This window comes from Mytilus edulis, chromosome 12 (genome assembly GCF_963676685.1).
Source record: "Mytilus edulis chromosome 12, xbMytEdul2.2, whole genome shotgun sequence".
Lineage (NCBI taxonomy): Eukaryota > Metazoa > Mollusca > Bivalvia > Mytilida > Mytilidae > Mytilus > Mytilus edulis.
Genome location: NC_092355.1, coordinates 40,221,759 through 40,239,571, shown reverse-complemented (window position 1 = coordinate 40,239,571; position 17,813 = coordinate 40,221,759). Strand labels below are relative to the sequence as shown.

General features: G+C 32.8%; 2 protein-coding genes across 2 annotated transcripts in view; both read right to left on the bottom strand.

Annotated features, from left to right (window-relative positions):
- The window catches only part of LOC139498457 (uncharacterized), a 126,394-nt gene that overhangs the window by 69,351 nt on the left and 39,230 nt on the right, over nt 1-17,813 (bottom strand). The window lies entirely within an intron of this gene.
- Nucleotides 685-17,520, bottom strand: LOC139498452 (uncharacterized). Its single transcript, XM_071286836.1, has 2 exons — nt 17,428-17,520; nt 685-3,327 (listed from the first exon to the last, which is right to left on the bottom strand). Exon 2 carries the CDS (start codon nt 3,314-3,316, stop codon nt 1,292-1,294), a length of 2,025 nt encoding a protein of 674 aa, XP_071142937.1. The 5' UTR covers nt 3,317-3,327; nt 17,428-17,520; the 3' UTR covers nt 685-1,291.

Genomic DNA, 17,813 nt, shown 5'->3' with positions numbered 1-17,813 from the left:
AAGAGGGTCCCAACCAAGGACAAATGGGGGGGGGGGGGGGGGGTCCAACTATATATTCCCATTCAAATCCATTGATCGGCCAAAAAGGGGGTTCCAACCCCCTGAAACACCCCCTCCCCCTGGATCCGCCACTGTATATAATGTTTCATTGCTCATGTGTTGTTTCCGTATATTTTAGCCACTCGTCTTAAGCTTACCCATTTGATCCGATTACACCCCATATAGCAATAAAGTTATATTTGTATTGCCATTCATAACTCTTAACAGACCAATTAACAGACCGGGTTTTATACATCCGACCTATTAACAGACCAGGTTTTAAATAAAAATTGATTTATGTCACTAAAATACAGATTTTTGTGTAGATTTTTCACACATAGATATCAATTTGGTTAAAAAACACAATGCGTGTCTTTTTTCGATGTTCAAAATATTGCATGCAAGTAAATTCAACTAACGTGGCATTTTGTGTACATTTTGTGTGTGTAAAATGTGTATAAATTTATTGATGAGTAAAACGCCTTTTCATTTTATAGATCGTACATCGAGGCTAGAAAAATAATAACAACACCACTGGATTCAGTACATTGAATTGTTTTGTTAGACATGAATATTTTTTATGATAAACATATATTTAAAAAGTTATACAATGAAACATGCCGAATTTTCAATGATTTTCTCGATAACACCTGATTAACAGACTTTAGCCAACCCTATTAACAGTCTTTTTCAACTGATTTGTATAGTTCGTTCTAATGTTGTATTGTTATACCACTGATCCAGGTTAGGGGGAGGATTGGGATCCCGCTTACATGTTTAACCCCGCCACATTATTTATGTATGTGCCTGTCCCAAGTCAGGAGCATGTAACTCAGTGGTTGTCGTTTGTTTATGTGTTACATATTTGTTTTTCGTTCATTTTTTTACATACATACGGCCGTTAGTTTTTTCGTTTGAATTGTTTTACATTGTCTTATCGGGGCCTTTCATAGCTGACTATGCGGTATGGACTTTGCTCATTGTTGAAGGCCGTACGATGACCTATGTGTCATTTTGGTTTTTATGGATAGTTGTCTTATTGGCAATCATACCACATCTTGTTTTTAGAACAGACCCACCGCCGATATAGCCGCATACTCAATATAGATTAACCGACCAATCTATCGGTTAGCCGAATGTCGGCCGTGAAGAAATACATATAATTAGTTTAACTTGTTAAATATTTGATAAATAAGTCGAACATTGGTGATGAAAAATACAATGTATTGAGATATCATTTGAATGCATAAAGTCAAGACTTTGAGGCAAGTGTTGTAAGGTATATGTTCATTGCGAGAATATTTCCAGACTCGTTACATACGAATTTCCGCATGCATTTAGGACAAAACACCTCATGTAAAGTCCCTTCATATTCCGTCACTAACGAAATGCAATGGCATAATGGACATGTGTATGTGGCTGTCTGTAGACCTACAAACTTGTTCATTAAATCGTCTGCAACTTTACCTCCATATTGTTTGAAATACGCCTTTTCATTTGATGTGAGATCACTTGATGTCCAGAACACGTCTATAAACGTCATGCCAAGCACGTCGGCGTTTTGAACTCGGAAAAATCCGTTATCACCCCATCCAGACCCCTTGAAATTCATGAAGCGAAGGCAATCACTGTCATATCCCGTAAATACTACTGCATGTCCCGTATTAACGCAAAAACCAGGTACTCGTTTTGCAATGTTTATAACGGTTTTATCAAGTATTCCTTTTGGTTTATTGGTATAAAAATCGCAAAAGTGAGACCATTCAAGGTTAGTTAATTGAAATGTTGCTACTACCGGACGTTTTTCTGAAATAGCTTGTAAAGCTTTTCCAATTCCAATATTATCATTGCATTGAAGACGGTATTGCGGACAGAAATCTCTGAGTGCTTCTAATGTTATATACCCCTCATACCCATATTTATCAATAATAGCTTGGCGTAGGTTCTCAAAGTCTGGATAACCACCTTCTCTTCCCAGGATACGTTTTGTTGCTAAGTGAATAATTGTAGCTGAAGCATTTGCATAGCAAGTGTCCTTGTATTGTATTGGAGCTTTTAAATCAATGTTATTTTGGTAGATATACATGTCAAGCGATACCGACGCGAGCAGATCAGACAACGAATCTTGTGAACAAACTACATTTTTTGCTAATTCACAGGCATCATGTATGTTTTCGGGATCGTTGACTTGCATAAATAATTTCGTTTGATTATTTGAGATATCAATTTTCCAGCCATGCTTTACAAAGATTGTACGTGGTAAATGGTCTGATCGAATGTAAGAGCTTACATCATACAAAAATCGAGCTCCTTGGCTCCAAAACATGTTCGCTTCACTATATAGCCTTCTAGATTCAATAACAGTTGTCCTATTGATAAAACAGCTTATAATAGTTACCTTTGCATTCAAAAGACATGCCGATATCTCAGCAAAATTGCCATGATCTGTAGGCTCTCCATCTGATAGGATAAACAACATTTTTTTGTGATTCATATACTCATTCTTTGTCAACAATTCAAAAGCCTCATCTAATGATCTATACATTGGTGTGCCGCCATATATAAACGGTTCGACCATTTTCATTAAATCTGTTACTCTTTCATCTGTCAGCGATGTTTGCCCAACACAGCCGCGAACAATTTTAGACGCATTTTGAACAGTACAAACGGCCCCAACATTTTTCAAAAGTTTAGCCTTAGCCTTTTGAACAACATCTTCGATATCTCTTTCTGTAGCCTGACGAAAAGATGTGACGGCGGAACTATATAAACTCTGGAAGAGTCCGCTTATCCCACCGTCATCTCCCCCGTTATTATCCCAGTCTCGACATGATGACGGTAAGCATTCATGGACAAAAAAGTAAAGAAACTCCCTATCTGAACCCAACATGTTGAGAAATAGGGACGCCAAATCGTATGATACTGATCGCTCAACAATGGTTGATGTTGCCCACTTCCGAATATTACGAGCGCCTTCGGTCTGCAGTATATCAAAAATGTTCTGCACTATTTGAGATTTATTAAGACCTTCTGCTGTATTTGCGCAATTTTGAAATTGCTCAATAGTAGTAAGAACATCAAATGTTGAATCTTTACAACTTGCTCCTATTCCAACCGCAAAAACACTATCATCTTGCGAAACGTCGTGTCTGATTAAATCATCAATGACATTGAATATGGAACGAGCCCATGCCCCTCGTACCTCATTGATTTGTTCACCTGCATTTTTACGCATTGATCCAGAAAGATCACATACTATTCCAGTAAGTGTTGGCATAATGTATTTGCCTGCAAAAGAGTAGAATGGTCTTTTACATTTTACAATTCAATGATGATAAAAGAAATTCGAATATAAATGATATATTTTCGTGGAATTCGTTGCCTGCTTTTCGAAAATTATTTCCCCAGCGTCTTAAAGATTACATGCCTAAGAGAACTATCTCTCCAATTTTTTAAAGTCAACTTAATTCTTCTATAGTTATTGTTACAATTTGAAGACTTAATATTATCAAAATAGTATGCCACTGTCGTAGTTGAATGATTTTAACAAGTCAACATGGCGGCTCCTTAGTTACGAAATGTCAACTTTGGATTTGCCGGTAGCTTACGAGAAAAACAGTTAATTGAAAATGGCAAATGTTGGGTTGGAGAATTCAAAGAATTACTAGCGGTCGAATATTTGAGCGTTATCCAACGAGGAGTAAAAAATAACAACCACACACACAGCATACCCACTCTCGATTCAGTTTTTCTATGATAGTATTTGTTCCATTAGAATCGAAATAATTCATGGAAGCCATAGATTGTTGAAAATTTACACATGGAACTTTGTTGAATTGTTTTTATCTAATGACGTCAGCTCCCCTTCGATTTTTATGAATTTCACATTTTTCGTTTCCATGTTATGAATTGTTATACCTAAAAGAGGGGGAATTTTCCAGTTTTCGGACAATCACTCTTGAACACTTTCACAAATTTTTATCAAATGTTGGTGAGTTGTTTATATCTATTGATGTACGATCCCTTTTGATTTGCATTAATTTCAGACTGAACATTTTTATTGTTATGCAGTCTTATTCCTTATAAGCTTACACTCAGGATAAAATTCGAATATCACGGCCCAGGTCATGTGTAAATTTCCAACAATCTACGGCTTCCATGAATTATTTCTTAAACACACATCAATAATAAGACAGCTAATTCCATTGTCAATTTGGTTAACACTTGTTAATTGTCTCAGCATGTAGCATTAATTAACCAACTTATCAATGTTTGCCTATAGCATTATGATAAAAATTGAAGTCATAATACTTTCATTTCGTAAGTTCTTTTGTAATAAACTTACATTTTAGCTTACACAAAAACATGAGGTGAGGCGCTTCATTCAGTTTTTTCATTACATCGACTAATGCAATGAAACTGAGATAACCGATAATTTCCAACAATTGATTACTATCTTCATGGTATTTTTTTTTATTACATTAATTGCAATGAATGACATTGATTTTCCAGTCAAATAAAAACACATGTGAAATAAACGTGGTTATTTCACTGTCAGACGTCATACAACAATAGGCTTTGTAAAGACGTCGGTAACGGCGGATCAAAACAAATTGTGAATGCGTAGAAACAAGATATAGTTCCTTACATGTTTTACATTAATTTCTTTTAAAAAAAAGCCATTTGCCAATGTAATAAAAAGAAAAACTAATTAAAGTATTCAAATATCGAAATTATTCAACTCGTGACCGAACAACATTTTTAATTTACTCATGCGCCGCGCGCATTCGTGAATAAATGTGTTGTTTAGTCACTCGTTGAATATTTTTCTGTATTTGAATTCTTCGATTAGTTCTTCCATAAATATATTGAAAACACAAAACACTGAACTCGGAGGACAATTCTAAACGGAAAAAATATTTGCAATGTTATATATAACTTAAATGCCGAAAGATATTTAAAAAAGTGAATTTATTGCATGGATGAAGATGACATGTTATATGGTCAAACAGAAAGGAGGTCCAGTGCACAGATCGGGTAAAAAATTCATATGTCATTGAAAGTAGTTCAGGTTAAGATTTATAACATTCCTTTTGTGGTATGCAAAAGAATCATCGTAAATTTGTATGCTTTTATATAATAAAAATTAAATGCATGTATTGAATCTTTTGTTAAAAAATCAGTCAAAATCCTCAGTAGGTTTTTATTTTTTATTTTTTAATGCTAATCTATTAGTTTTCATTCGTAGTAAGACCGTTTAAACTATTGCATGAACAACGGGTATTCAGAATTCATATGCAATAAATTATATATATATGTGATATTCATTTATCAAATGCAAACAGTTACGTCAATAAGACATCGATAAATAACACTGTCTGCTAGAGAATGGTTTCACGTCTGTTTTGGAGAATGGATCAATACATACAAATGATTATGTCAGCAATGTGCTTTTGTAGGAGAATATCCTGAAAAATGTCAAAACATTGTTTCTTTTCCCGGGAATTATGTTCAACCCTATCTTCCTTTAATTTCTATCCGGTAGCAACGCTAAACATTGCACAGATATACAGTCCCCTCTTTACGCAGTTTGATTACTATACAGTGTGTAAGACTGTGACTGTCTGACCTTTATTTAATTTAAAACAATAAACATCATACAATCTGCAAAAGTCTTATCAGTGAAGCTCCAATCCAATACGTTGAAAAGACCAATTAATTCAATGATAAATAAAAACACTGAAAACTCCGAAAGATTTTGCCAAGTAAAACATTGGTAATCTTTTCCTGGGTTAAATAATTCCTATGATGGAGGGGAACATCTTAATTTTTCAAAGCGTTATTTTATAGTTATGACCATATCAATGATGATTAATGACTATTTGATGAGTGAATATCCAAATCAAATTTTGGAAAGAAACAGTTTCATTTCCGTGAGCATATGTGTTCCTGGAAAAGAAAACAGAAAAATTAGAACAATCAACAGTCAAACTCAGTCTAAAATCAATGTAAGATAAAATAAAACCTCCTTACACCGATAATTTTCGTCGAGATTTGGCATTTAAAAAATAAATAAAAGGTTTTACGTCAATAAAAAGCCCAACAAATCTCGTCAAAAACCAGCGAGACTTTGATTAATCTAGTTCTGTCAAAACATGTTGTAATTAAGTAATAGACATACGTTCCCAAGTAATCTTTATTGGTATAAGAAATTCTCACTTAAGGTGACATCACTCGAACAAAAGACCGTTTGTTGACCTTAACATTGTGTCGTGTAGATTTGTACAAACTTTTTAATAGAAAAATGTAACAGCTACATTTGTTCTGCGTTTTTTTAACATTGAATACATTATTTTTTTAATATTTTGCGATCAAAGCGCTTTTCGAGATTTACTTGTCATCAGGAATGCTCAAATCTTAACACAACACGATGAATACCGCATTTACCAGTGGTGTATAAATATCTTGTCAGATTCCTTTCATCGAAAATTGAGATGAATGCTGAGTAGTCGAATGTTTGGTTTTGAAGCTAACATTGAAGTTGCTTAATGATATATTTTGTTTTGTTCAATCATGAATTAAAGTGACATAAAGAAATATTATGAGAACTTGAGTCAAATCGTTGAATCTGACAGCCTCTGCCCCTGACACAATTTGATTGTTTTTTACAATTCAAAAGGGAGATTGTATATTTAGATATATATATATTTATTAGGGTTTTTTAATTTTGTTATACATATACGTTGCAGGTAAAGTTTTACATCCAAATATAGAAGTGTAAACTGTGAACTTATTTGTTAGCTTAATGACCAATAATAATAAAAAAAAATCTACTTATTCAGGCTTCTTTGTACATATTAAGTGAATACCAATAAAAAAATCTATTCTTTTCTAATATCCAATGGAACAATTTTTTCCAATACGTCCTTATAATATAATACGTCTGTTTAATGATAACTGAGTTATTATTATATAACAAGTTTCGTATTGTAAATTCCTAATAAAATAATGAAAATATCTTGTTTTGAGTTCTAAATCAAAAATTTCATTTAATATGTTAAAGTTGACATTTTGTAAGATTGATCTATGTTTGGAAATAATTGACTGAACATGATTCGTAATATACTTGTTTTAATATTTATCATTTGTATGCTATCTGTTTCAAAAGTCGTATATTATTCAATGTATGTTGTATATAAAGATTAATACATATTTTTAGAACTATGTCAATGGAAAGGCCTCATCGAATATATTTAAATCCTTGTTATGAGTCCTGATATTTACTTGCACTGCGTACATACCCTCACCTTGATAATAATTGCATAAGTTCCATTTCGAAAGGACAAAAAAAACCAGCCAAATCTAGAGTCGTAATTCTTGACAAAAAGAAAAGAAATGTTTTTTGTTCTATTTTTAACGCATGAAAACAGAATAATTGAGAAATGACAGTAATATTTCTCTGTCTATGAAAGAAATAACATAACAATGTGGGGCCAATTGAATAACAACCAATGTAAATGGTATTTTAAAGAGTGCATCACACTTTTTTAGACTATTTTGTATAGACAGCATTTAGTACGGGCATTCCGTATAATTTATTTTTTTTCAGGAATGAATCGTCAAAATCATTGTTAACCTCACAGTGACATGACGAAGTTATATTTTCGAGTTGATAGACAAAACATTTTAGTCAATAATATAACATTATTTAACAATAAATTATTTAAACAAAGATGTGGTATTTTTTTGATTGCCAAAGAAACAGCTATCCACCACAGTTTAAATGAAGGGGATGTAAGCATTAGTAGGCAACCGAATGGTCTTCAATAAATTGGAGTACCCATAACGTATAGTCAGCTATAAGAAGCCCCCACATGGAAACATGAAATAATTCTATTTAGAAAACAAACGAGTTGATTTATAACACAACAAAATAAAAATACAAATTTGACAGACAAGAACCAACGACAATCACTGAACGTCAGGTTCCTGGCTTAGGATATGTGTACATACAAAATGTTGCGGGGTTTAACATGTTTAACCCCGATGTTCAGTTGTTCATCTGTCGGTGTCTTAAACGACATAAAAACCTTTAAAATATGCATTTTCTATCACTCATTTGTTTTTCTATTTCTTGCAATGAACAAAGAAAACATTTAAAATTTTCATTGATGACTTGCTAATATATGCATAAAACATGATACATTCTTTAGTTGTTATATGATTTCTGTTAGCCGTGAAAACAAATTATGAATACCATAACCAAAATGTTTGGTAGGTAGTCATGTGCAATAATCGTTTTTACAATGCTACGTCAGAACCTTTCATCAAACATCTCCATTTGCAATACTAAGTGTGTGTGTGATGTAATACACGATTTAATTGATTTTATATCTACTGATCATTTTTATATATTTAAATCTTCGTAAATGGAAAGTCCTTATCGAATAAATTTAAATCCTTGTAATGGGTCTTTATATTTTCTTTATTCTTGCAACACACAATAAACTCACATTCAATTTGATAGTTATAATAAGCTATAAAGCTTGCATAAATATAATTTCAAATATAACATAACAGCTAGTATAATAGTCGTAATCAATGACAAAGTCTTTCGAATAGTTTTGGGTACAATAAAAGAAAGATTTCCCGTGTTGAACAGGTTTCTTTATTAAAATTTAGGGTAATTTTGTATGTTGGCCTACAGATGCAGATTCCATGAATAGAATGGAATGTGGTTTTTACAGGCAATGTAACTTTCCAAAGGACCTTTGGTTTTATCAAAATTGATCGTATTTGAAGCAAAAGAACCTGATTGTTTTTTTTAAATTTTTTAATGAACTCACCTTGGGGCATGTTTGTTCCAAATGCTAAAAGTATGCCAAATTCGAATACAACTTCTTTCTTATGTGTACTGTTATACCACTGTCCCAGGTTAGGGGAGGGTTGGGATCCCACTAACATGTTTAACCACACCACATTATGTGTGTATGGGCTGTGCCAAGTCAGGAGCCTGTAATTCAGTGATTGTCGTTTGTTTATGTGTTGCATATTTTTTTTTTATATAAATAAGGCCGTTAGTTTTCTCTTTACAATTGTTTTACATTGTCATACCGGGGCCTTGTATAGCTGACTATGTGGTATGAGTTTTGCTCGTTGTTGAATGCCTCACGGTGACCTATACTTGTTAATGTTTGAGTCATTTTGGTCTCTTGTGGACAGTTGTCTCATTGGCAATCATACCACATCTTCTGTTTTATATTGACTAGTTCTCGATAATGTTATTAAAACTTAAATAAAATAAGAACTATGGTGTCTAATGGACAAAATGAACATCAATTCATACTTGGCATTTATATTTTACTGACATGGTAATTTTTCACAGAAATTCAGGGATTTTAAAATTTATCAAGTTGTGTAGTAAAAAATTTTAATAGTTCATTATTCCTCAGACTTTACACAAACAGTCTAGAACCACGGCTCATCAGTGACATATGTTACGCACAAACCGGAATTTACACCAGAACGTATCGTTTACATAAAAATGGCGGATGCAAATAGAAAATCTAAAGGTCTCTAAGTACAAAAAACAATGGTACAAATGCTCTGGATTGATTATTACTGTAGGAACCACAACTTTTGAACTCTGAATGATTTTATAGTTGATCCATGGTTTTTCTAACTAATAAATATTTACATAAAAAAACTAAACTTGATTCCAAGAGCGACCTTTTCAACTTCGATTCACCCCTGTGGATGTATGGTCTGCTATTAGTTTCATGCGAAATGTGCATTTCCTGTAAATCCCCTTTTAAGGTATATATACAACCATCATTTCAATTCAAAAGTGTTTTATTTTCATAAAAAAAAACATTTCTGTAGCGGGTTATTGGATAATGGTCGTTATCAAGTACTGGTCAGGGGAGTCTAGGCAACCGGAAAGCATTCATCATCAGAAAATCATTTCAGTTAGTTTCTTGAGATCGTATAAAATTTTGTTTTGTTTGTAAGGTAAATATATTATTATTCAGATGAAAACTTGACAATTGACTTGCATTTCATTCTATACCGAAACTATTTCGTATATATTGCTTCATGCAAAAACAGTAAACTTCTGATGCCATCGGACAGCGTTATAACGACGCGCATGAAAAAGGGATACCGAAATCAGTGTTGTCAACGATTAACCGGATAACCGGTTAACCACCTGAAGGACCGAATAACAAAATCACTGACCGGTTAACCGGGCTTTTTTCAATTCTAATAGATTTGATAGAAATGAGTATTGAAATAATTAAATATGCTATTTCAAAAATCATCTTCATGGTAATTGATTTAATCGATCAAGTGTCAGGTATCAAGTATATTGATTGATAATGTTTATCCTAAAAACATCATATTAATCAGCTCGGGGCAAGATCTTAAGTAAATATAATTAGCATACATGTTTTTTTTTAAAAGTAATTTTAAATAAGCAATCCGATTAAATGTTACGATTAACTTCATTGTTTTATTTTTGATCGTATAATGCGTAGACCTACATCTGAACGTGCAACCTCCATTGTGCAAGGCTTTGTCATACTTTAAATGAAATGCCTACTCAAAAATGTACAAATCAACGTGAATGTAATTGATGCATAATTTAATGTTAAGAGTAACAGACTTAATCGTTTGAAATTGAAATACTCAATATTATTTTCAAAAGACATCAAGAAAAAAAGAAGTATTCGTCTGTTTCATACGTTTTCAATTCGACGAGATCAAGAAAGATTTTTTATTTTTCTTAATTTGAAGTAAACACACGCCGTAGTTGATACGATATATTCACGGTGGGTATGGTTGTCCTGCGAGAGAACGTACTGTGCTGGTGATTGGTCCTGACGGGTGCTGGTGGGTCCTGATTCTGTGCTGGTGGGTTTGTTTACATTGTATCAGAACGGCAATAAAACGACTGTTTTGTTGCTTAATTTTTCTCTGATGCGTCATAAGTACCATGCAAAGTATATTACAACAATATAATATTGCAAAAGTCGTGCAAGTTCGTTAAACGGAATTGTCCTGACGATGTGCTGGTGATAAGAAAAACGGTCCTGGTTCTGTGCTCCTATGTCCTGGTTCTGTGCCTTTATATTTAAGTTAAAAGTGGCAAATATTCAAGATCATTGATGCTGTACTGTTATTGACTAATTAACTGTTGTCTGCTTTCTTGAAATTGACATTGTTATGAATCTGTTTACTGTTATTATGAGAGAAAAAATACCCCTATTTTTTATTCTTCTTAAAATTAACTGTAATTTTATTTATTGGCCTGTTAATGGAACCCTTCTTGCCCCCTTTTAAGATAAGAAAATATGTATACGATTTTCGGGATTACGATCATTTTGCAAGATCACCAAAATACGTTGTAATTTATAGAATACTTATATAAAGTAGATGATGTGGTATGTTTGTTGTCAATAGACAAACTTCAATAAGAAACCAAAGGAAGTATGTGTTAACAACCATACGTCATTGTACGACCTTCAACAATAACCCATAAAATAAAACTGTAAAAGGTTTTGTATAAAAATGGAGAGCAAAATATAGAAGAAAGGACTTTCTGAGCGTTTGAATCATACGTCTTTAGCAGCTTAAAACACATTTGTTTGTGAACAATTGAGTGCTGACTATAAGAATGACAATAGTATTGCGGGTTTGTTTGTTTGTTTTTATTGGGGGGATGGTGGATAAGTTAGAGCGAGGTTACAGTGAAAGTGTTAAGCTTGGAATAGTTTCCCGTAAGATTTAAAAGTTGTATTTTAAAAGAAAATGTATCTTACAGCTGTTAAGAATCACTTGCTGAATCTGTAAGATTTTTTCAACATATTTTTTTTGTCGAAACGGTTATCAGGTATTTTTTAAACACTTAAAAAAATCACTATTTTATGAAAGGGCAGACTAGAATATGTCAGAGAATGAAGACGAGATAACATAGAGAACATTAACAAAACTAAGATTTCTCAGCTTTTTCATTTCAAAATTCCAAAATAAATAAATACTTTTGATAAAAAATTACAGGGGAGGAAGTGAACAATGTGTCCTACTTTTCTATATTTAAATATTTTTATGAATAAAAATCAACTGTGCCTTAATTATGATTGAAAATGAGTAAATGGAAAAAATACCAAACTAAAATACACTTTTATTTTAATATTGGTAATATCACTACTTGTGTGTCAAACACACCATCTTTGTAGTAATGACTCCTTATCAAGATATTTCACATCTCCATTTTTTTCTGCATTTTTTATATTGTGAATTCTTAGTATTATTATATTAAAATGTAGACTTAATTTATATTTAATAAAACTGAATCAAAAGCCAGATATATCAAACATTTTTGTTTCCATCTATCCGTTTTCAGGACTTTAACAATCAACGTAAACACGCCTGGAAAGTAAAATGCGTACTCGACTGTCTAGCTGTAATCGACCATTTTTAGACACCCTCCTAAAAAACAAGCCGGGGGTGGGGGTTCAGAGATGCAAATTAAGTATTTAAATCAATATTTTATATTTTCGTGTATGGTTTATCACCCCCTCCTGTGGCCTGTCAATTACGAAAATGTGCAAACTGCAATAGTATCAAAACAGCACAGACAATGAATAATAGAGATATAATTTTGAACATATACATGAATCAAGGGGAAACCTCTTGCAAAGCATTATTATTTTTAGTTCATTATTGTATTTAGTAGAAAAAGAGAATTTGGCGAAAATAAAATCACTATTTTTGTAGAAAATTCACAGACCTTTATACAGAAATTTTTGTTATGTTTAGCATGGGATCAACACAAGCATGACAAGGGCACATTATCCTTAACAATCTATTTAAAAGTATTTAAAACTAACGTTTGCTTTGTTAATTGTGCCTTCAATTTCAAAAATTCAAATATCTCGTAACTTCATACTACCAATTGAGTATAAAACAAGTATATAAGTTTAAAAAAGAAATTCTTAGATTAAACACCTAGATTTAACTTTAAAAATTCATACCGTTTAAAACAATACAAATCTACACACACAAACTACTGGATTAATTTCAACTGATTTTCAACCCGAATCGCTATAAGATCATATATAAGCTCAACTGTGTCGAGGGGTCGTGTGAGGTTCATTTATTGTCTTGGCGTCCGTATTACAATTTACTTGACCAAATGTAACGAAATGATTTTTCAAGTCTGAATCTAGGAAAAACAATATTCATCAACAAACATGACCACTGTCTGTTAAAATGTATTCGAGTTTTTAGTTACAGCCGATTCCATTGAGTATGTAGGCAAAGGTTATATCTTTGGTTAGCTTGATTGTTAGCTAAACCGTGAAGTCATTGTTCGGTAAGGTATATTACCCTCCTTTCGAATTAGCCTGGTCCTACAGACATAAAGATGTGTCATTTGTCGGACTAGTCTACACTTAAAGTAGGGTAGTTTACACAACCTAACAATGACTTTTCTGTTCAGCAAGCAAGATAACCAAAGATATCCCCTTTGTCTACACACTCATTGAAATTGGGTTTAAATATTGCAAATGTTCAAGCAATTAGGGCAAAACTTACCGAGTAAAAAAAAATCAAAATGTCTATCTACCTTGCACAAAAATACCAGTTACAACCTTTTGTTTATCTATTAATATATGTATACGGATAAAGTTATGAAAGGCAGCAGGGTCACCAGGGTGAGGAGTTCATGTCATCTAAAATAAATGCTTAGCATAGATCTAGAGAGCGGCAGATAATCATGACATTAAAAAACTCTCTTCTTATCGACTTTTTTCGAACAAATTGACACATAAAATGAATTATATAGTATTGTGGAATTTTTAACTTGTGTTTAATTCATTGTTTACACCTTTACTAGGATAACAGTCTTGTCAAGTATGAGCTGGGTAAAATATTTCAGAAAAGAAGATGGAAATGTGAAAGTTTCCGTGCGTCAGGTGCAACAGCATACGAACATCTAACATGCCTCGTCAGGATGGAAGCTAAAATGTCCACGAAAATTTGATTTAAAACCTTTATTCGTTCCAACAAAGTTATTGAGGTTTTGTTGAGGATTTAACCATCTACGACAACAAAATTTCTATTTTATTTTAGAATTTACAGCTCTTCTATAAATATATGCAAAGCAAACCATTGATTAAATTGCTTGCTATGATTGTTTTGATGTTTGTAAACGACAGGTAAGTAGTCTGTTTACTATATAATACTACAATTTGTTTGGAAAATAAAAATTAAATTCAATTCCTGTCAGTTTGTATTTGTCCAATCAAATCCCAGTATGTATTGAAACTCCGCCTACCTATTGTTTGAAAACATCCAAGCAAACATAGCAAACAAGTCAATCAAAGTTTTATAAAAGAGCTGTACTATATAATGCAAAGAAGCCTTTAAGTCTTTCGCCAAAAAATACTATCAATTTCTTTTTATCCTATGTAAACTTCCAAACCATTTCCTTCCATTCATGATCATTAAATTGAACTGTAAAATATTTCTTGGTACCTTCTTAATTCCTTTATGATTCTTATGTAAACATAATTATGACAATAACTGTTGTGAGAACAAGATTCGCTGCACACTTTTAATGTTCTGCTTCATCAAACATAAGAATGTGAACTTAAGTTTATATACTTTTTTAATCTACACGATTGGGATTTTTGTATATGAGAACATGGTTTATCTATTAGTTGAAAATGCGGCTTTGAACTAGCTTTCAGTACCTGCAAGCATTCGTTATTCAATAATGTGTGTCTTTGTGTATTATTTTATGTAATAAATTGTTGTGTTGGTACACCACTGTAACAATAAAGGAGGAAATGAGGAGGGTTGGTTGGGTGGAAGTTGGGATGGGTATACGGAGCGCTAACAAACATGTCTATGCGGCATGGGCTTTGATCATTGTTGAAGCATCATTGTGAGGGGCATTTAAAATATCTTAATAAGACTATTCTTATTTTAGATACTATATATTGTTATCTGATATTGGACGAAAGCTGTTGCTCTTTTATGTAATTATTTAATACAAGTTACGATCATTTCAAAACACATATTAAACAGCCAAATGGATGCGCAAGAGCTAAAATAGGAGTCATAGATCCTATTGACAACAATTATCTGCCCAATTTTATTGATTTTGTAACATTTGTTTCAAATATGACCAACTTCTTATCAAAAATCACCAGCACCGTATAAGGACCCACCAGCACAATGACAGGACCCACCAGCACAGTATCAGGACATGCATAAATTGAAAATAAATGGCAATGTTTTTTTCACAAAATAGTTTTGTCGCTTGGATTGCGGTATAGAAAGCGGACTCTATGAGCATTTTTGTTTTATTTTTTCAAATCGAGATTTTCTGAAAATGAGCATTTCTGTGTTACGCTTACTGAAACAGTTTAGAGGGTCAACTTTTAAATGGTTAACATATGAACCCATAAGAAACAAAATTGAAAAATCTCAACTGTTTTCTTCCATTTTTTATGAGTGAAAACGTCAAAAATCATTATTTTCGTCTTTGTTTACATTTTTTCATTGATCACCAGCACCCGTCAGGACCAAATCACCAGCACAGTACGTTCTCTCACAGAACAACCATACCCACCGTGATATTGGATTATTAAAAGTCAAACTTCGGAAGGAATCATCACAGACAAGCCTTATGATGCCAACTTCAATTCATCGTATCACAAAAACGTACATGTGTAGGGTACTATAGATAAGGCCTTCAAACATCAACTTTAATAACTACGGTGACCGGTTAATCGGTTAATCGGTCGAACGATTACCCGAGGAAAACCGGTTAGGCAAAACTGTACAATTTGACAACACTAATCTATATAAATAAATATATATATATATATAAGTACGTCTGAGTCAGTGACAACTCTACAACAGATGTATCCATCGGATCACCAGCAATGCTGGTGATACATGGCTGTGTACATAATGTATATACAACTCGTCTAAACATCAATCCAACAATGTTAGATCTGTAAAGCAAATTTACAGATCTAACATTGTTGGGTTGATGTTTAGACGAGTTGTATATACATTATGTACACAGCCATGTATCCCCATCATTGATGGGTACATCTGTTGTAGGGTTGGCACTGACTCAGACGTACTTATGAATATAATTATTTTCTGTGACTGTATCTTACATTAATTTGTAGGATCCTTTACTATAGATAATTTAGCTGATCTGTAACAATAACATCTTCATGCCTTATATATCATGTACTGTAGTACGCCGCTAGATTAAAACTGACGTGGAAAGGTAACACATGGCCAGCGAAAGCTCTTTTAATGAGAGCCCAGTTGGTCGTGTGGTCTAGCGGGACGGCTGCAGTGCAGGCGATTTGGTGTCACGATATCACAGTAGCATGGGTTCAAATCCCGGCGAGGGAAGAACCAAAAATTTGCGAAAGCAAATTTACAGATCTAACATTGTTGGGTTGATGTTTAGACGAGTTGTATATATATATATATGTCTAGCGGGACGGCTGCAGTGCAGGCGATTTGGTGTCACGATATCACAGTAGCATGGGTTTGAATCCCGGCGAGGGAAGAACCAAAAATTTGCGAAAGCAAATTTACAGATCTAACATTGTTGGGTTGATGTTTAGACGAGTTGTATATACATTATGTACACAGCCATGTATCACCATCATTGATATCGATCCGATGGATACATCTGTTGTAGGGTTGTCACTAACTCAGACGTACTTATGAATATAATTATTTTCTGTGACTGTATCTTACATTAATTTATAGGATCCTTTACTATAGATAATTTAGCTGATCTGTAACAATAACATCTTCATGCCTTATATATCATGTACTGTACTGTAGTACGCCGCTAGATTAAAACTGACGTGGAAAGGTAACACATGCCCATATAGTCGGCTATAAATCATACCAGCATGAAACATATGTAATGGAACACCAAAATTTAATGGAACAATGTAATGGAAAAAACTAAATGCAATAGTTATATTAAAATAGTTACGATACACAAATATGACAGTCATGAACAAACAACAACCACTGATCATAAACTTCAGAAAATAAGAAATAAAGATATGTATTAATTCATTTTATAACTTGTTTAAATATGTTACATGTAACTTGTTACAACCTAGTATATATATAGAAGCAATGTGCTTTGTGTGAGCTGTGGAAACAAATTATAACCCTTTCACAAAGACAAAAAGAGTAAACTTCCTTGTGTATTATTGGATTACCAAATATTAAAGAATCACACAAGAACAGAAAGTATGACAATTTTTACTAACTTAATTGAATCAAAGGCATAATTCAAATTTGATTCGTTAAATTTTTTTTACTTACAGTCCTGACATTCGCTCTTGCATTGTAGATTCCTCGTTAAATGCAAGATTACATACGATTTAAATAATTTATATATGATGATCAAAACATATTTTTAGAACTACTAAATGGAAAGTCCTAATCGAATAAATTTAAATCCTTGTAATGGGTGTCTAGTAATATTCTATTTACTTGCATTACACAGACGTCGAATAAATTTAAATCCTTGTAATGGGTGTCTAGTAATATTCTATTTACTTGCATTACACAAACGCCTTTAATACCTCGAAATTGTTAACATGTATAGAATTTAATTTCAATTTCGTAGAGAATAAAAAAGATAATCTATACTATATAGAAGTTGCCATTCGTAATAACGGTTGAAGGCAGACATAATACTTTCTTCC